General features: G+C 39.2%; 1 protein-coding gene and 1 long non-coding RNA gene across 39 annotated transcripts in view; one reads left to right on the forward strand and one right to left on the reverse strand.

Annotated features, from left to right (window-relative positions):
- Positions 1-21,861, reverse strand: part of CLASP1 (cytoplasmic linker associated protein 1) — a 174,313-nt gene that overhangs the window by 55,786 nt on the left and 96,666 nt on the right. For 14 of the 38 annotated variants that reach the window (XM_064661381.1, XM_064661376.1, XM_064661343.1 and 11 more), the window contains 5 exons: positions 16,183-16,290; positions 14,613-14,639; positions 12,677-12,844; positions 7,440-7,547; positions 3,781-3,843 (listed from right to left, as the gene is read on the reverse strand). In XM_064661381.1, coding sequence (XP_064517451.1) covers positions 3,781-3,843; positions 7,440-7,547; positions 12,677-12,844; positions 14,613-14,639; positions 16,183-16,290 — 474 coding nt within the window. The remainder of the gene's footprint in view (positions 1-3,780; positions 3,844-7,439; positions 7,548-12,676; positions 12,845-14,612; positions 14,640-16,182; positions 16,291-21,861) is intronic. The other 24 variants (XM_064661378.1, XM_064661366.1, XM_064661377.1 and 21 more) reach the window with 5 other exon arrangements.
- On the forward strand, positions 41-20,701 carry LOC135417350 (uncharacterized). Its single transcript, XR_010432005.1, has 2 exons — positions 41-99; positions 10,465-20,701. It is a non-coding gene; the product is annotated as an uncharacterized LOC135417350 (long non-coding RNA).

The following is a 21,861-nucleotide window of genomic DNA, read 5'->3' on the forward strand; positions in this document are numbered from 1 at the left end:
TCAGGTGCCCAAGTAGCTCTCCCCATGGGCTCTGGGAACTCACAGTGCTTTTCCATTAAACACCCTTTTACCCAGAGCTCCAGAGAGTTTGTCATTAAGGTAAGAAATAAACTATTGTTTGTTGGGTGTTAGAGACAATTTTGGATCCTCAGGGCAACTTTGTGTTTATTTATTTTAAACTGGGAAGCAGGGTATCTATTTTATGTTTCTTTTTACACAGCTGTTTCAAAGCTTTATTTAAATGTCAGAGGCAGACATGCCCATCCCAATCTGGCACTCTCAGAAATCAAGAGAAAGCTTCTCATTGACTTCAGAGAGACAGAACCATGCCTGGTGTCAGAACATGCTAATACCCAAGCTCTCATTCATCCTGCAGCCTTTTCTCAGGCAAGGATGTGAGACTAGTATTTATGCCTATTTTATGTCTCAAGGCTTGATTAACCAGTACAATATTCCCCTATGCCCTCACAGTATAAAGTTTATTATTTACTTGTGAAGTGACTGCAATTTTTGGTTTAGTACTGTTCTTAAGAAGCAGTTTAAATGCCAAAGCTCTATGTCAAAACTGATCTTTTGAGCACACAGGATCATCTTTTTCCCTTTGAATTTGATGGCAAAGTTCTCGAAGGCATCCAAAGCAACAGAGATTGAGTCTAAAATGCCATTTACGCTCCTAACATTAATTAGTTTACTTTATAATTTGCCAAGTCTACCAAAAAAGTTATTGAATTAGTTTCTTTAGCAAAAGCCAAATTCAAAAAGGAAGGCTAGCAAGGATATGACAGAATCACTGACTTGAGTACCACAGGCCAGGCTCTGGCAGCCTAGTCCTTCTAGGTGGGGGCAGATCAGACACCAGATTACCGGGATCCTGGCTTTGGTCCATAAGCAGGAACATTGGTTTTTTACAGTCTGAGTTTTTGTTTCCATATGGGTTTGTTTTTGCTCATCAAGGACTCAGAACATCCCTCCAGGGACATTGGTTACACACCTCTCCCCTGCACCCACACATGCCAACAAGAGTTTTGCCAGCAAATTCAGAATCAACTTGCATGAGCCCATTTAATAGACCTTCAGCTGATCCACACTGGAGGCAGCCATCAGGCAGCACGAGAGAGGGATCAAGTCACACAGGTCTTTTAATAGTTCATCTATATTTAATTTAACAATGGAAAAATACTGCTCATCAAATTGCCCAGCTATATTGTGGATTTACAAAAAACTGAGGTCAAATGTGGTATTCAGAAGCTTAATGTATTTTTTTGGAAAATACTGCGCTTATCACAAAATTTCATTTCTTTCTTCTTTAAGAACCTTCTGCACTGAAATATCTTTTAAGGAATTAGCTCACACTGACATGCATAATTTAAATCAGAGATTGAAGTTTGCCAGTCTACTGTCCTAATTCCAAAGCTTTATTCGAATGTATCAGAGATTAAGCTACTGAAAGGAAACAGGGAAAAATTTTATATCCAAAGTATTTGGAGAAGCAAAAAGAACCCCTACAGACTAGTATTTATTTCAAACAGAAGTGTTATCTACCAAAATTTACTGTTTCCTAGAGTTATGTACCCAGACAAGACATTTCTGATTTACAACAAAAGCACATTTTCTACAAAACACATTACAAGGGAAAAAAAATAAACAAATTTCTTAGAACTACTGCCAAAAAAGTAATCAAATCATGACATTTCACAAAGAAATAAAAGTTGTATGTGTTATTACTATCCCCTTTTTTAATGCACTTGAGTTGAAGAATCACTTCAAATATTTAGGTGAAATAGTGCTTTATCCCTAAAACAGAAAGATCTGTGCACTCTTAACAGAAGCACAGACCTAACAACAATGTGTTAGGTCTGATTGAAACTAAAGTCACAACTACAGAGATATACACTACAAAGATGTACAGAAGACAAGGATTTTCCTAAGTGCACATAATATCTGATACAATATGAGGGCTGTAAATGTTGAGAGAAGTCTTGAACTCAGTTTTATATTTAAACCCAACTCAATGACATTGCTCAAGTGTTACTGAGATCAGAATTTGGTTTTAGCTTTTGAAATTACACAGCATCAAAAATACCACTGTCATTTGTTTTCACATAAATTTAGTATTACATTAGAAAAGGGTAGATAGTTGTTTTGGCTTTTTTATTAAATGAAGAACAAAATGACAAAGTAATTCAATTGTAGATCAGTTTAAATACCCAGCATAAAGAAAAAAAAATTGAGCTTTTCTTACACGTTAAGTGCAGTGTGGCATGCTGGCTTCTATCTATCTCCATGGCTATCAGGAATTTTCTGAACTAATTTTTTCAGTGATCTTTACATTCATAACACCCAAGTTACTCTGGGTTTCTCCCCAAGACATTGTTGCCATATCTGAGTGGAGAAGTAAGACCTTAGGAGAGATCTCAGCATATCTCTAACATGGGGCTGGGAACACAGCTGGCTCCAGGAATAACAAGTACAGGCAAGCCCAACATTACTGGGCAAGAAATAAGCAGAATATGCTCTGGCCACATTCCCTTGTCTCCCTGGCTAGATTCATTATACTTGTTCCAAACTTGGTGAAAATTTGCAATCACCACTTTTGACCCTTTTTTGCCATTTTTCAGAAGATTTTGGCCTTCTGTAGGACACAGGTAACCATAAAAAATTTGCTTATTCTTTGTACCAAACCACCGGAGCCAAGCATGAAGTGACTATCACAGGAAGCTGAATGCAAACAAAGCTTAAATCTGTATTACAATCAAGTTATTTTAAATATTTTAAATTACTTTGGTTAAATACAAATTCAAATTGTTATTTGAAAAATGCCAGTCAAATCAGCTTGCATCATGTCTGTTGAGTAACCTGATAATGGAAATGTTTTGAGAGCTTTAATTAAGTGACAGCCATTTAACTAGACTCATGAGAAACAGAGTATTTTTCACTCCCTACCTGAAGGGGTATAATTAAATAACTTTCAGTATCACAAGTTCCTTATGCAATTTTAGCCTCCAAGAAAACACTGAAGGTCTCATTTTCTACATCACCTTTGTCCCCATAATTAAGTCTCTATTGTCCCAAAGCCAGCAGCACTTGTTCAACTCTTTTTAAGACTCCCAATGAAATATCCTGATTTCAAAGGGAGTTATAGGTTCTCCGTAAGAATCCAGCACAGAGGTGAGGAAGAAGCAACTGCAGATTTTTCTCATTATATGTGAGCATCAGTTGCCTGATGCAAAGCCCAGTGAAATTAAGGGAATAATTTTGGGTTTTTTTCAACAACTTCTATGTACTTTGGACAAGGCCTTCAGAATTATAGGAAGGGCAGATCAGCATGTGTTATGCTTCAAAGTTGATTCTGAAAGCTCCTCAGCTGCTTAATTTTTGCTGCTCTTGTGTATTCGGGAGAGGATCCCAAAGAACTTTCATTAACAGTAACAGTAGTCCAGAATATTTAGTAATAAATGGGATGAAACCCATTTGGGGGATGGGATCCAATTCTAGGCCCATGCTGCACAACTGAGCCAATTTACAGGAGAATTGAGTAAGCCCTGGATCACCCTTTGTTTAAACACTGTTCACAATGTTCCTAAAATACATAAAATTAAAAACATCCAATAAATGAAATTCAAAACAAAAAGCCACGTTGAACAAAACCAGAACAGAAAGCCCCGCAGCGGTGAGAAGCACATGCCAAGTGCTGGCTGATGCATACGATGGCAAATGTTAAGATGGTGTAAAACAAGACTACGTATAAGAAGCGGATTCATGCAGTTAGCGCTTGTTCACCTGACTGCCCAACAGAATCAGCAGTGGAGAGAGCACTAGTGGACCTGGAATGACGTCGAGAAGCTGCAAGTAGAAGGAATGGCAACACCCACAGGATTAACACACATTGAACCCGAGACAGAAAATGCCACAATCCAAAGGGGATGCGTGTGACCACTACCGGTAAAGGTGTTTCATAGTGACGGGGAAATGAGGCTGTGTATGAATGCATAACAGATACAGTGCAAGCCCCACAGCAACGCCTCCGTCTGTAGCTTCCCCCCTTCCCCTCGTGACCATAAACACAATGCATGACACAACTCATTTGTGACAGTCCCAAACTGGGTGCAGCTCAGCAAAATCCCCCCAGTGCACATCAGTCACGTTCCAGACCCACAGGCCTGGAAGACGGCCATCAATGAGAACGTGGAGCACATAACTACAGAGAAGGATTTAGATGTGTCTGATCTAAACCCCAAAGTGAAGCCATGATGAATGGTTACGAATTGTGCTTGCAGGTATTTTTCTACAACATTCTAGCCTATGCATAAAGAAATGTTAACAAAGAGAAGGCATAACCACATAAGTAGAAAGAGTCATACAGGGAGGTCACCAACCACTGTGTATCAGTCCCAGGGTTGGGTTTCTTTTCCAAGAAAACACACGTACACACATATTCCAAGTGTTGCTACTGCCAAAGGTGTCTTGCTTTTAACAAATTTTGTATACATGTTTCTTGAACCTCAGTATGAACATGCACAGATAACGAGAATACGCACATCGCAAACCTATCTAGAATTACACATGTATACAAATTGTTAATAGCAATGGAGCACACACAGTAGCAGAGGAGCCTAAACCAAATATAGCTCCCACTTCAATTCCCAGTTGTTAGCAGCACATCAGTCACAAAACGCCTTTGGAGAGGTTTTCAGTTCTTGGATTCGGCATACAAATGAGTTCTTTATGAAAGCAAACGCAAAACTGGCCGGGTCATTTCCAAATTACATAAATTCAGTTTTTCTAAGGAAGTTTTCCCTATGTCTAGCAATGACATGCTCACCAGCTCAAAGCAACTGACCCAAGAAACTGATTGTTCATTTGAGCAATTCATCACCACAGACTCACTGAAGGCCTTGTTGCTTTAACATCGTAACTAGTACTGTCAAGAAACTGAAAAAATAAACCAAAATCACCTTCTAATACAAACAGGCTTTGTCAATTATGTACATACATGTGCAGAAGAAAAACTCTAAGTCTTCTTTCTAAGGCAAGGAATTCATAAACACAAATACTAATATTACGAAGTAGAAATCAGCAAAATGGGAAAAATAAAATTTGTAGTTTTTTCAACTGTGAAAGCTTCACTAAAAGCTATACAGAATATTCAATGTGGTCTTTGACTATGGAGAACACATGCATTTATTCAAGAGAACAATCCCACTGACATCATAAGTAAACTCATGAAAGATTTGCAGGGTCAGCTCAGGATTATGGACTGAACCTCACAATTAAGGTTCTCAGCATGCAATTGCTTTCTCCCAAGTCATTCACTGTGCCCCTGTGGATGCCACTGCAAGATTAGGGCTCATGGAGAAACAAGAATAATAACAACAAAAAAAAAAAAAAAAAAAAAAAAAAAAAAAAAAAAAAAAAAAAACACATCTCTGCAAACAGGCTGAGCATAGACTGACTCTTAACTGGTATTTACTAACATAGGAAGCAAGACTCTTGATGCACAGACATGCAAACCTACACAGCAGCCCAAAACCAAGGGCAATTTGCAAGGTCAGGATGTCGGGCTTGACACTGACCATAATACCTCTTAAATGCAAGAATCCTGTCTATACATATAGCTACTTAAAGTATAATTCACGAATATACAAGTTAATCTTTATAAGCAAAACCAGACCACGCACGGTAGGATTATATTATCTTTGCATTATTGCAAGATTAACTGGGTTCTAAAAATACTGTAATAGAACCATATTGTTTTGGCTTAAACTGACATATATAAATTTCTCTGACATGAATTATCCACAACACAATTAACAAGTTCATGAACATGTTCAAGCTCAAAGCATTTCAATGAAAACACAAGGAAAAGGCAATAGGATAACAACTACATTGGGTTACTGTTGTTACATCGATATTTCCTCCCCATGTAACCTTTACGACCCAATAACAATATATTTCTAGAAATGTATTAATCTTCAGGTAATTAAAAAACGTGAGTTAAAATGAGATGACCCTCTTCCCACAATAAATGTAACAAACAGTGTAACACACATCTGTAACTAAAATTTTATAGTCAGTGTAGGAGTCAGACTCAGAACTGGTGAAGGCATACAAAGCTCACACCAACCCTGATTCTGGTACACTGCATTTATTTTTCAGAGCAAGGGCTCAAGATAATATTTCAACTACTATATTTTCAATAAAATAAAAAACCACAGCACAGTGACACAGAACACTAATGAGTTACCCTGAAATCCAGCCTGCTTACACATTTTGGCTGGAGGAAAAAAGGCTCATCCAAAATTGAAGCTAGGCAAGTTAACTATAAAATTGAGTTACAGTTGTGTATCAACTGTCTTTTTATAGCTCTAGTATCAAATCAACTTCATTCAATCAAAAAAAAGTTCATCCATTTATCTTAAAGAGCTATGAACCAAGTTATGAATGCAAAGTTGAACTCCTCACATTTTTCACCAAAAATTGATATCAGAGAGAAAGCAAATAGATTATTTTAAAACTCAATATAATGAAGTCTTTGAACCCAAAAGCCTCTCCAAAATTAACTTGTGCTGTGTTCCACTTACATACTGTATCATGTTCTTCATTTTGTCACTATGTGTAAAATAGATCCTGTAACACCATTCTTCCTTAAATTACTATATAAACAAAGAGGGTCTGGAGATCAACCATATTTCATGTCTGAGATGACAGGTCTTTGATACAAGTAATGTTTTTGGTTGAATATATGACATGGTATTTGATCAGAAACATTAACTGTCTTGCTGTATTCAGCATTTCTGCAGAAAAACTTCTGCATGTGGTAACTGTAATGAGATTCTCTATTTGTACTGTACACTTAAGCTGCACTTCAATGATGCTCCTTTAAAACCTCAGTCTTTCCACAATTTTAAGCTGCTTGATAAAGTTTCCTACTAAAATGGCATGTGCAACTAAACTGACGATTAACAATGTTCTGTAAAACCTCTACAAAAAGAGAGCTGCTATCTCCATTTGAGGATTTAATATAGAAATTATATACTGTAACTGTATCTAGCTGTAAGAAAGTCAGATTGTGAATAATTAGAGTCACTCAAGAACAGACTACGATGCTACCAACTATTTCACTGTGACCTAGAAGATCCAGGTTTGCCCTCCCATAGATTTTCATCAGTGTTGTAAAGCGAAGCACAGCAGCCCCGTACAAGCTGATTTTATGAAACTAAACTATTTTCCTGCTAACAGCGAAACATTTAAAACCAGAATTGAAGCATGCAGAAGAAAACAGAGGGGAAAAAAACAGGGTTGGAAAGGGGGAGTGTGAGGAATCCAGAGGACAGGAAAGAGCTCATTCCACCTAGCAGTGTCTTGAAAGGGCAATCACAACAAGGGAAAAAGGCAAAAGAATATTGACCCTTAAAGCTCCAATGCCTACATGTACTCACCAAGTGGAGGAAAGCCCCGAGCAGGGCTTGTATCTCGACTGCTCTCACGGCTGGTATCACGACTGCACCCCTGACTCATGCTGGGTCGGGGGATACGACTGCTCCGTGCTAGCATGCAGCATGGAGAGTTTCAGAGAAGGTGAACAAGTTTAATGAGGACAGAAAGCTCAAAGTCAAGTCACATTTCTGTTAGTTATGGTAATTATTACATTAGTAATTACAATCTGCAGCAGCCTGCTCAGGCTCTTTACAAACCAACTACCTTACATGCTGAGCGGTGTTTGTGATGTGAAATTTGAGCAGCATTAATGTCTGGCTGACAGTCTGTTTTTGTCTTAAGCAATCCAAGTTTTGTTATTCAAGTAGAGCAGTAATCTTCAATCATTTAGGGGAGCTCTACTGTTGCAAAACAGATGAGGCTGAAAGAAACCCTTCTGGAATATTTCTTCCTTAATTATAAGATAAACATCCTTCTGGAACAAAATAGTAGATGAAAATTTTTTTAAGTAATCATAATACCTATATGCTATTTCTACAGATTTGCCTTTCACAAGGATAATTTTGCCATGAACAAATATCCTAAGGAAAAAAAAGGTGTACTGTACAGACTTGCAGAAATATCTTTCTCTAATGAAAGGTACTGGGAAAAAGCATTTAGAACCTGAATACCTGAAAGACAGGTTAAAAAGTGATTTGAATTTGAAGAGAGCAGCAGAGCTTCAGATATTTAACAGAAGCTAACCTCTTGCTCCTCAGGCATTTTCTAAAAGCTTACATTTATAGTTTTATGTGCACATAGATCAAGATGTATGCACACTGAAGGGGAGCTTTAAACTATACTCTTTACTTTGACAACACTCTATATGTTTGCAGATGTTTGAAATCCTACATGTTTGAAAGATGCTTGCAGAAAGGTATTTAGTAAGCTTTATACCTGATAAAGAACACAATATTTTCTTAGGGAAAAGAACAGCGGTTAATTGTCAGGAGTTTACCCTGAAGAATTTAATGACAAGAGAGATTTCCTTTGCTGTTTTGAAAAGGCAGTAGCATATTTTAAGCGTTCAAGAAAAGCCATTAAAGAATTTTCTCATGCACAAAGTAAATCCTAATCTGCCAGCTTTGATGACAACACAGCAGAGGTACATATGTGTAATATGAACATGCTAATAATTTGACAGTATCCCTGTTTTTATTTAAAAAAATGCCATTTGCATGCTTCAGAATATATATATATTCTTATAAATGTTGGTTTTCACAGAGAACTTATACACCTAGACTCAAGCTAATGAAGTTCCTCTACAGTGTTTCTGTGGTCTCATATACATTGGGTGTGTTAGTATCCTTCAAGCAAAACAGTACAGAACAAAATAGAAACCTTCATATTTGGGTTTTTTAATTCAAATAGAAACTTCTGCCAGATTCTTGGTTTGTCAAATCCCTTCCAGTTTTGCAAAACCCAGTTCATATCTCTCAGCTGAATTAATGGTTCTGATGGTTGACCTTTGATGTCAGACAATACAAGATGAGCTATTAACCAAGATGATTAGATCACCATAATGTCTAATGGTTCTGAGTGAGCTAAATGGTCTTAAATAAGACAGACTAAATTATAAGAACTGGATGAAACTAGGGTCCATGAGTACAATAATCTCATCTCAGATGTACAAGGAAAAAAGCTGACGGGTAAACTACACATAAAAGTAACACACTAAAGTCTTGCACACAATACTTGCTTGAAATTGCAGACTCTATAGAAGCAAACTTCTCATTCTTGGGTCTCATGCTTAGATGTAAATAATGGCAGCCTTCACATCAGGTTTGCACAAGCAGTCATTTCTCTTAAGCAGAGAAGATCTGCCAGCCTTTTCTATAATACAACTCTACTAAAAACTGTAAAGGCTCTTAAGAGAGGGAGAGATGTGACTGATTAAAAAAATTAATGGATGCACACAATACATTCTCCTTCCATAACAGCTAACAGCAGCAGCATGAAGTATGAAGAAAATGTGCTCTAACTGCATGAGAACAGACTAGTAGGACAAAGCTACCCATGTAGCACAATACTGACTGTACAAATAGAGCACCCTAAACCAAACACTGGTTACTTCATGAGTAGTGGTCAAACAAAAGGGTTGCATGTTACTGGATACAAACACAGAAGAAAGGAAAAAAAGAATGGATAGAAAAGAACTGAAAGATGAGTCTGTTGTGGACTCCCAGACACCTGCCTCACATTTTTAATACTGTGCTGTGTAGAGAAGGTTGTGTATCAGCTGCTCAGAGTATTTCCTTTAGACACTGCCAGCAGTGTTGTAATTTAGAGAAGTCTCTCATACTGTGACAGCCTGTCTCTGTACTGCAGGCAGCAGAGACGACAGACACAAGTCTCAATTTGAGAATTCTCAACCCCCAAAAGTTGGACAGAAATCAAGTAAATGAGTAGCAAAATGGATTAAAAGGAGTAATCAGAATGAAAGCAGACAGTGTGCCCACAGCCAGCTCTGCTGTGAGAGAGCCTAAGACAGGACAAGGCTGCGTTGTTTTTAATAATATTCAAACTTTCTAATGTGTACTGTACATCTAAGTTTTACCAACTTCATCTGGAAAGTCACAGCACTTAGACATGGCTCACATCATTACTGAAACACACCAGTGGAACACAACAAATGTAAATATCACTAGCAGAACATGATACTGCGCCTGTTTACCAATCTACCACTTGGAAGAAACTTGTATTTCATCAGGGTGTGAATTTTAATGATTCTTAAATGGAGACTGAAAATCAGCAGAGGCTTTCTTTAAATCAATACCAGCATTTTAAAGTCTGAAATGCTGCCAAAACAGCCAAAGGAAAGCTCTGCAGTGGGCTACACCCTGTAGAAGCAAGTCAAGAACTGCCTTCAGCTTTCCAATAAACACTCATAGCATAACCAGAGAGAGTGCTGTTGCAGGAAACTGATAGCCAGCTGTGCCTGCTCCACTTTTTGGAGAACGACAAACTTGAATCTCTCACTCCTTTCAGATCCAGCTGTGCCACATGATCTGCTGAGCATCCAACAGAATTAACTTCAGGCAGATAACTTTCAATCCATGGGAAATGGACATCGCCTTTTTGAGGAGACGATCTCCTTCAAGGGACCCAAAGAAAAGCTCAAGATTAAGTGGACTATACTCCTCCTTCCCCAACTATCACCACTAGTAAAACTCACTGAGGAGATAGCAAAGGTAAGCTTAAAACTGAAGTGTCATAAGCAGGGCTATACAGGTGACCATGCAGCACCTTGGCACACCAAATGTGCCTCTGAAAACAACTTCTTCAAGGTTTCCAGCACACAGAAGGAACATTATTCATGGATACCTGTGGTCATCATGGAAATCTAAGCTAGCATCAATTTACTGATGTTAACAGGCATCCACATGGAGAGGCTCTATTAGCTTGCTACTGCCCCAGGAGGGCCTGAAAAACTCCAGTGGATGGTTCCTGTATTGAAAACCAAGGTGAGTGGGAGTCTATTTAATGAAATGAACAAACAAAATAAAATATCAAGGAAATAGAGAGACTGAAGCAACATAATAAGAAAGCATAAAATACTGTTAGCTACTATGCTATAAAGTAATAAATACAATGGAATAATGATATATAGCTGACAGCGCAGAAGCTATCCAAGCCAATATCACCATTTTCAAGATTCAATAAAAATACAGAATTTCTGCAACTGAGCAGTAAAGGCAACACGAGTGTCAGACACGCCTGTTCCCCTAACAGCCCAAAAAGAACAGGCTGTGGCCATCAACCCAGGGAGGGCAGGTGTAAGCCACACATTTAATACATGTCAGAGCTCTCTCCCACTCTCAAAGAACAAGCACTGACTGTCTTCTCAGGGAGCACACCAGAGAAATGAGATACAAATTACTCTTTCAAAAGAATTCAAGGCTCCGTAATGTACCTGAAAGCAGGCAACCCAAGAGTGAGGATTTTTACACAAGGCAATTTCCCTTCAGATGCTCAAGACTGTTTCAAATCAAACCACATAACGTGATGATCAGCTTCAGCATGGGTGATGGTACTATCCATCATTCTTTGCTTCCTCCTAAAAAACACCACTCTCCTACAGAGTGATAGCAGAACAATTATCTCCAGTATTTGGGAGGCACTTTACATTTTAAAAGCAGCGAACAGAAAAGCACAGTGAATTCATACAGAGGGAATAAAATAGATCAGACATGAGAAGAACACTGAATTTGGAAAAGCAATCACAATGAACATGAAGTATTTTTTATGAATCATAATGGCATATGCACTGAGGTGCTTTAAAATTATTTCAGTATACTAGAAGAATGAATAAGATACTCCTCTATTAACAATCTACTCTAAATAAAAAGGTAGCCTAAATGTAAAATACATTTGCTAAGACAACAGTTATAAATTTAACTGCCAACAGTAAGGCTATAATTTCAATCAATTTCAACTTACTAGAAAAGTCTTTGGAGATAAAAAATAATTTAGCATCAGTATCATTTAAAGTGTTCTTCTTTTACATTAGTTTCAAACTTATAAAACAATTTCTATTAAAAAATGAAAATGTTCAGACAGCACATTGAATACCTTTTCACCTCAGTTCGGATACACAGAAGTTTTATATATGATGTTTACTCACCTGACCTAAAAAAAATGAATCTGCTGATAAAATTTTAAAATTGAAACTATTACAGAATATTTAGATAACAGTCACTGAGACAAGAATATTGAAAGCAGAACAATTAAAGCAGAAGTCTAAAACATCGTCTAAGAATGTGGCTCCAAGATATTAAGGATGAGAGAAGCAAACCATTTAAGCTGCAAAATTTCTCAGATAATCCAAGAAGGTGCTTTTTGCCTTTGATTCCAACTGACTGTAAAGATTGCTCAACTCATTTTAGGACTGAGACGTTGATACCAAATGAGGTCTTTCTGCTGTGATGGTTATTCACGACAACTGTTTTTGCCGTCTGATCTAATAACATCACTCATGTTGAATTTCAAACAGAAGATACATCATGACATCTTTAGGCTTACTTTGAAAGTATAGCTCAACCTGGAAAACTAAAATTACTCTCTAATAAACCACAATCACATTAACTTGTCAGATGAAAAATTCAGAAGAATAATAGTAACATAAACAGTTTACTAGTTAACAGGAAGGACCCTCCTTCAAGCATGCTGGTCAGCATGTCACTGCAGTGACTGTTCTTACCTAGTCCTATTCTGTTGGGACTCGTCTCTCGACTGCATCCCTGGCTCCGAGGAATCTTGCTGCGCTTCTCTGAAGATGATGGCACTGGCTGGACTCTGGATGTTCCGCCGCTCAGGCCACCATAGGAGCTTCCTAAGAGCTTACCCGGAGAACTAGACCGGCTACCAGCTAGAAGAGAACCAGAAATAAGGGCAAAACAATTAAAACCCCCCAAGATTTTAAGCACACTGATGGCAAAACTGGAACACAATCAGCTCTATATAAAAATACGATCCAAATCACTCAACAAACTAATGGGAGTGTTCCCTATGGGCTTGCAAGGAAGACTGAGGAAAGCCCATAGACAATAAACATGGACATCAGCAACTCTGCCTCTATGAACTGTGCTTCCCACTGGGGATCAAGCCCAGACATTGCTGCATTTGAACACCCCAGCTGGCTTTACGAGAGCTTGTGGAGGTGCCGGGACAGCCCTGTTGCAGCAATACGGAATTCACAGCCTGCTTGTACTCCTCACAAAGCAACACCAACGAGCCTGTGTGGAGAGCTGTGCTGCAGCTGCCGGCTTCTGGCACAGGTCACCTGCTGCAAAGGAGCTCAGGCATCTTCATTCTACACTGAGGTGGTGGCACTACTTTCCTACAATAATTCAGTGAAGGAAAATAAAAAAAAAAAAAAACCCCAACAAAATCCAACCAACATAAAAACCCCATCACATCTGAAGAGATCAGCACAATAAGGGTAAACCACGTGAGCCTGTCACATTTGTAGAGATGATGGCTTAATTAGGTCTGGTTGGTTAAATCTAAGCTATTAATTCTTCAGATGAAGAAAATTTTTAGCAAGTCGAATAGTTGGCCTGTTTTATCTTTTCTTCTCTGTTTGAATAGTCCATAGCAAGTTTACATTTCTTCTAAGCCTTGTTGTCTGCAAGAGAGTCTACTAACCAAGATTAATTTACATATTTACATTCCAGCTGCAGTAGATATCTCTATCTGAAACACTTTTGCTGTCTAATTTAATGAGATGACTGATAATTTCTTTTTTTCCCCTCTGGGTCTTCATTTGCTAAGTTGTTTGAAAATTAAGTAATGCTAGCTTAAAGGTAATCATAAAGAAGTAATACTCTAAGAGTAATAGATTCAAGACTATTTTTTTTTTTTTTGCTTCTTCAGGTATATAGAGTCCCTGAAAATCTGCTGTTGCCATTACCATTCCTGACATTCAATTTATTTGCTAAAACAGCCAGGAAAAGTATACTTGAAAAGGTTGCAAGAACATACTCAGGCAAGCTCACATTTTGAATTGATACTCATGTTGGTTTCTCTCTGAAAAGTACCTAGGCATCTCACAAAAATTTCATTTCCAGATACTATTAGTACTAGCAAGAGTTAAAGACTGTTCTCCTGTCTTAATTTAAGAAGATATGCAATTCTGTTAGTCTCATGGACAATGCCATAACACATGTATTATACACTTACTCGTCCCCTCCAATTTCTCAATCAAAGCCATTCTGAATCAATTAAATATACTCCAATACTGTGTGTGGTGCTGGCTCCATTCTCCCCACCCCCAAAGTGACAGATGCCAGTCTTACACAGAGCACCACAACCTAAAACCAAGACTCTTCTCAGGTACACTGCTGCGATCTCACTGATGTCAGCAGGGTTGCACTGAAGTAACTGGAAAAAGAATTTAGCACCTGGGGTTTTAAGCTGCAGCAGTGAGAGTGCTTCAATGTGCAGAACGTATGCTTAGCATGTTTGATTACTGGGAGAAAGTAAAGTCACCTGCCATACACATTTTGACTTATGACTTTAAGAAAATGCTTTTTAAGTCTCACGGTTAGGAGAGAATGAGGGACACTAAAAGCTTAGCAGTTAAAAAATGTGAAGGAAATAACATGAGAAAGCAAGAAAGGGAAAACATTTCTTACCACCAGCAGGATTAGCTGATCTCGATCCTTGATTATGAGGGCAGACCAAGGGACAGGCAAAAAGTGGATTAAAAGACAGCAAGACAATACTGCGTTCAGCATGCGGTTTATGCTATACACAATACAGACAGATTTATTTACAAACATGTCACTCCTAAAGCCTCTGCAGAATGCAGTGGGTTAATGTGCAGATGCAACTAAATTTCCCAAGGTTGATCAGCTACTTAGTAAAATGTCAACCAAGACACTGAGACTCAAGTTCTGCTCTAAATTACACCCCAGCCCAGTCTGAAAAATTTCAGCATGGTTACCCACTGTGTGGGCATGAAGAATTTGGTCCTGTGACTTATATTTGAATTCATAAATTATTTCAAGCAACTTGGCTTAAGGATAAAGAACACATCTGATTGGGCTAGGCTGGAAATGGGATTCAGCAAACTAGACCAAGGCAGCAAGTTCAGATATGACCATCCTAAATTTTCATAAGGCATTCTATAAAAAAAAAAGTAAGTTCATAATAACTGAAACCTTCGGATATTTAACTATTCTTTAAATACTTCTGAGACTTGTCTCATGCGGTCTGACCATTGTTCACCAAACTAAGTTTAGGAAAAAAAGGGTAATTTCTGGATTTAGATCAGTTTTAGGTTCAAAACTTAATCAATTTATATCAGCATACCTAAGCCCAAATATATCTTCGAGAGCCCAATGTAAAGATTTTCATTTGGCCCTATTCTCAACATACTACTACTTTCTTCAGCTCTCTCAGCTTAACACAAGGCTACAAACTGCTTCTTCACCTCTCCAGCATGACAGAGCAAAGCAATGAGAGAATGAACAGAGAAGGGCTTTTAAATAAGGGTACAAAGCAAGACGAGTCCTCAGAACAGACAGATCCTTCAACAAACCCCATGTCCTCTTAACCCACAAGACTGAAGGTCCTCAAAACAGGGACTAGCCTTCTTCCTACCCCCAATTCCTTTTAAAGTTTGAGTGACAAAATTCTCCTTAGATGCACATGACAAACATGCAGCAGCACCATATGTGTGGCTCCTAGGGGAAAGTCATGCCTTGCCAGGAAGCCAGAGAGCGCAGATGTGTCATGTGAATCAAAGCAGAACCCTTTTCCCCATATCTACACAAAATAGGTAATGTCCTATTTTAAACTGATGCCAAATCCCATTAATTTTAGACAGCTCACGTGTCACACATACAGAAATAGAGTCACATAAGCGGGAGAAGCTTGGCAGAGCAAGACCCCAGGACAGCAGTCAGCTACAGCCACAGGGGGTGTCTCAGCAGGACTCAGTGCCAGCTATTTAGTTCTACAGATGACAGTGACATGAGATTCTGCTGCACAACCAGTAAATAATGGTAGCAACTTAGCACTCGGATTTGGGGCCCTCTCTGTCAGCAGGAGCACACACTGCCTACATGGGGATTCATTTTATTACATGTCCAAACACTATTATCAGAAGTGAGCCCAATTCTCAGCTGACGTTACTGCAGTTCAAGAGAAACGTATTAATAACTATTTGTTCTGCTCCCCCAGGAATAAAACAATTCTTACGCTGGGACTGGGAAACTACTTTAGCCCGGCTGCGGCCTCGAGTATCAGCAGGCGTCGAGGTGACACTTGTGGCACTGCCAGAGCTCTGTCTCCTCGTACGGATCCGACCTGGAGGAATGCAAAGACAATCACACTGTTAATAAAAGGCAGCAGCAGTGTCTAACACACTCTACACACAATTACCCAGGGTATACAAAAGATTTTATAGGAAGAGGCAACACCTTTTATTGGGCTGGCTGAGACGCAGGGGAGGGAATGGAAACAGCCACAGTCCATGAGTCCAAAACCTTCTTTGCTCTCGGTAATGCTATCAGTCAGTTTAATTAAAAAATATTACCTCTCTATAGCCTTTGTTTCTGTTCTATAGTAGCTTCTTTATAAAGGATCAACAACAAAAAATGTCAACCTCCTCAATGCAGCTTCCTATATCAAATTATTACTTTCTGAGAAGGTGATCACACTTTCAGAGACAGGTGTGACAGATGCCCTCCCAAATTCCATCACTGGGATTTCCAGCTAGCTGTTTGGTGCTTTATATCCTGCTCCCCCTGCACAGGATGGCATGCACTCCTGCGACACTGTCAATGCAGTCTGACCATGCTTTTATTTCAGGCTCATTGAATTTTCCCTGTTTACAGATCCCTCATATTTATCCAGAGATCAGTGTAACTTGACTTGTAATGGAGAGTCCCATTTAACACAATCAATGTTGTGGAAAAATGATTCTGTGTGCCTTCTCTTTATTTAAGCAGAGAAAGGGTATAAAGTGTTCTTGGTCCTTTTTCGGTCCTTTCCTCATGAAAAAGCCACAGACATTTGAGCTAGGAAAGCTTACAGGGTCATCAGTTCACCCCCTTCCTGGGGCAGGGCCGTTTCCTACAGAACATTCTTTCCAGTGCTAAGCTTCAATTATCTGTCTCTAGTTAATGGGAAAGAAATGATAATTAAGAGTAACACAAAGAAAGCCTCCATCAGTACTTTTCAACACGTCCGTTCCCAGCCAAATCTGAAGTTGTTTCTCAGGACTCATGCCAGTGCTATCCTGCATTCAGAGGATGATTTCAAGTTTCAGGCACAATAACAAAAGAGAAAAAACCCATATCAGGTAAGGGAAGAGTCTAGACAACTGCACCCACTGGTTACAGATATTCATCTCCTGCCCTCTTGTCTCTACCATAAGCATACAGAGAAATATGAACCGGGAGACACACATTTCCCACCCAAAAAAACCCAACTTCACATAAGGTACACATGCAGGACAAGACAATGGCAAGCAGCCCAGGCTGAACAATTGGGAGCTACATTCTTCTGTGAGCTCTCAAAATATTCATAACATGGTCTGCAAGTTTCTGCTAGACACAAAGAGACAAGGAGATGCTTAACTTTGAGAAGAAAGGCTAAACTTGTCCACAAGGGAAAAAGCCTACAAGACAGCTCTACTTCAAATCTCTTCACCAGCACCTAGTTTTAAAACAGCTCAGTAGGCAAAATACAGGCATGTACATTCAAACAACTGCTTATAAATGAGACACAGAAGAAATCATTAGCATACAACTCAGAAAACACAAACAAAACTTTTTAATCACCGGCTTAACTAAACAAGCTCTGAGCACGTCCACATGGGTCCAGCAGTCACCAAACTGGCTGCTGGGGTCTTACCACCAGCAAGGCTGCAGTTCTCCTCTACTCTAGGACAGTCTTGCCTTTTACAGTCAGCCTGATACACAATCAGAGGCAGCCCTAGAGCTTTCTGCCGGCTCACTCCCATCCTGTGCAAGTTTGGCACAGCATAGCTACACACAGATGAGCAGAGTCACCCTGTGACTCGTTAACAAGGCATGGACCCCAAACCCCACCATGGGCTTTGAGGAAGAATTGCTTAGGGAAGGAGGCAGACAGATGTCACACTCTTGTCAGAAGCCTCAAGACTTCCCCTCATTTCTCACATCAAGAGGGCATCGCAGTAAGACAAGAAGTTTAACCTGACCAGTCTTAGGAACCAGTAATGGAATTCACTCACATCCTTCCAGAATGCCAACAGGAGGCCTTGGCATTACAGGAAGTCCTGGGGGGTAACTCAAGCTGAAATTCACTTTTACACACAACAGCAGACATTACTGGAAGACATGTTCAGTGATATGTATGGGCCAAGAAAGGGTGAGAAGATACTGATGTCTCCTCTTATGCACAGACCACTTAAGATCCTCAAAATTTTCTGGATTTTTCTGCATCTACAAAAAAGTTTATTTTTTTTGGTCTCCATCAGTAGGTGACTAAGAAGGAGAAAACTGGGACAATATGTATTCCACCTTAAGAAATACAAAGCCTAAAAAAATCGATAAAGAGAAACCAAGATTAGCTTCTGATAACAATTCTAGAGGCTTTAAAAAAGAAAACTGAACTGAAGGGTCAAACTTAATTAACATGTGATTATCAGCAGGATTAGAAACAGAGAACTCAAGTCCTATTCTGAAACCCTTGAGAGTTAGTGGACAGATTCCTACCAACTTCAGCAGTTTCTGAATGAATAAATGCCCAGGAACAAAATTCTGCTTCCTTTTGGAATGATAGATTTGCACACTGATTTTGGGCTAATGGGTGTCAGAGAGAACGATGTGGGACAAGGAGTTGCTCTCCCACAGGAGGAACAGAGTGCCAACACTGATACTGGTTTTCTCATCCTTTCAGACACTGCACTGGACTTGCATTGTGCAAACAGATTTTCACATATATTATACCAAGTACAGCATGCATATATTGTAGTTGCAATATGTAGATATAAATGTGTCTGCTACATTTCCCTAAGAATTTCATGTGCAAACAAGAGTCTGCATTTACACCCAAGAGTTATTTGCACATAGAACTATGCGTGTGGCTTTATCTCTATCATTCTAACCCAGACAGAAAAACTAATTTCAAGCAGGACTGGAAAAAACATATCAAGTAAGTTATTTAGACTTTGCTATTGTTGTTTAACTCAAGCAAACACCTCCCCTCCCAAAACTTCTATGCTTTCAAGTGGGTTTGTCTCCATATCCAGCTCAAACTGCAGATGTAGCAATCCATATTTCATAATCATTTTTCTGCTGCTTTTAAAAGCATTACTGCATCCTGACAACAGCAGCACAGCAAAGGAACAGATAAAGACTGCCCCAACTAGTTTCCAAAAACCATAAAAGTATTTCCATAAAAGAGCCCTTGATCTAAATTTGATACGTGACATATTGGTTGGTACAGAAAGGATTTTGAAAGACTCCATGCAAATGCTTTGTGTTAAGAAACCATTTGTGGATTTTTTAGGAGGTTTTGGTTTTATTTCTTGAAGTTACTGTCATTTTTACAACAATGGTTCAGAATCAACCCTGAAATGTCTAACATATGTTAAAACCCAGGAAGGTTGTCTTGGTTTTTTTTTTAAAAGGAACAAGTGAAGTAAGATTCTATGATAACATTTGTGCTTTACAAGAGGCTTCACCTGACAGCATTGCTCTGAGCTCTTCTGAGTGGACACTGCACCATCCCCATTCCTCAGAACAGACATGGGCTTTGTGACATTACACAATTTGTGTAATGCACAGCCTGTGCATTACACTGAAGAAAATGGCTTTCAAATAGTCTAGAAATGGTGTTATAGCTCTGCAACTCAGTTTAATCAATTCTGTGTGTGAATAGTGATACCTACAACCACACAAGTTACATATGGAAGCACTGGGATGATAATGGTCTCTCCACGGATCAGGTTAAAGCATTTAGGGTACCCAGAACTGGGTTTTTGCCCCACTTGCAGAAAAACATTACTGAAAGAACCTCTAGTACCCCCTATATGTATCGCTGCTAAATGTCACATGGACATCTGAGACACAGATCAATTAAAAACATGCTTTACATATAAATCTGTAAACAACTTTCTACAACTACCATTGGAATGGTTACCATGCATATTCAGCACTTGTCCAACATTATATTAGTGTAAGACCTGACTCTGCACCACAATTTTCCCCAAGAAGGAACTGATTCTTACTGGAAAGCATCAGATTATGCCATCTCTAGGTTTTGCACAAGAACTCCCTCCAAAGCAGAGGACTCAGTAAACAACAGTTGCTCCACTTTGCCCTACACAAATAAGCACGGGCAAATCAACTCAGCACTTGCAAAGGGATGGACCAAGAGAAGTAAGAAACCTGCTACCTGAGCAGTACCACGGTCAGTCACCACTTTGAAAGAAGCCTTGCCCTTGAGGACAAGGGAGAGCTTTAAGGCAGAGAAGAAATCAGGAATGGTGATTTCTTTAAACTTGTGTTACTCCCAAAGCCTTTGATAATGCACTCAAGGTGTCCAACTGAGCCTAAGTTATCTGAAAATTATAATGAAGCACATTTTATTGCCTTTGTGGTGAATAATAAAAACTATTGAAAATTGTGCCACTGACTGTAGAAACCGCTGATTTTGTTTTAAACTTGCCAGTTTCAGGTCAAACCAGCATTTATGTTTCTCCCTTTAGGGAAAGGCTTGACTTTATGCTCACTTTGAAAAAAGGCAGCCAGATAACAGAAATGCTCTGCACCATTATTCTGTACTGAAAGTCAGCATTATGCACCTTTTTAAAATATTCCTTGAAAATCCACTTCATGATAAAACACGCTAAAACTTTTCTAAGGTTTCCTTTTAATCAGGTATAACAAACATGGCATAAGCACTACCTCCCCAGCACTAGCTGTGAAGTACCGATCAATATAAAGACTTTATCTCTTCTGAGGTTTCTGTGTGCAAAGCCCTTAATGAAGTTCAGGGAATCATGATTGCTTTGACTGCCCAGACCCCATACATGAAGGGTCTGGGCAATCAAGGCATAACTGTGCACTGCATGAAGACCTGCACAGATTTCATTGGTATACAGACTCACCTTTCCATAAGGAAGCACATTTCAGCAACATTTGCCAGTTGGGATGCCACTACTTAAAACCAAAGGACTGACACTCAACTCAACTTGTATTCTTGCTACTGGCACAGCCTACTCTATCTTGCTCCTGGTTTGAGCTGCCTGGTTCCTCACCAAACCACCGAGGAGAACCGAGGGCAAAGCAGATTGGAACTGCCAAGTCCACACAATGCTGGCTCCGGCTGAGGGGAAGGTGCAGAACTTTTACACTGTAGCTACAGAAAGCCATGATGGGAACCAGACTGCAGATTCAATGTCAAGCTGAACCACACAAAAAAACACAGGGATTTTCTCTTAAAGACTTACTGGTGACCTGCAAAAAACCCCAAACAAACCACAGGAGCATGGGTGTACGTGGCACTTCTGCTTTATATTCTGTTTCCTCCTGTATTTCCAGAGCAAGGAGATGTTTTTCTCTTCCCCCACCCTCTTAATTTTTACATTTACGTCAAGAATATAAAATTTTGCCTTCCTTGTAGTTCTTGACAAACTCTGCAATATCAGAGTTGGCAAAAGACCTTTCTCAGCCCTCATCATTCAGTGTAGGACACACTAAATCCTGAATAAGGGTTGTTTTCCCCTGAGCCATCTCAAAGGAAAACAAAGATTAAGAGTTTCAAACAGTGATTTACTCCTTCAAGTACTCTGGCTATTAGTGTACTGTGTTGTTATAATTCTCCCTGATCCTCACTGTCCAAAAAAAGGAGAATCCTATAGCAAAAAAATATGAGATTCAGTAT

This window comes from Pseudopipra pipra, chromosome 7 (genome assembly GCF_036250125.1).
Source record: "Pseudopipra pipra isolate bDixPip1 chromosome 7, bDixPip1.hap1, whole genome shotgun sequence".
NCBI lineage: Eukaryota > Metazoa > Chordata > Aves > Passeriformes > Pipridae > Pseudopipra > Pseudopipra pipra.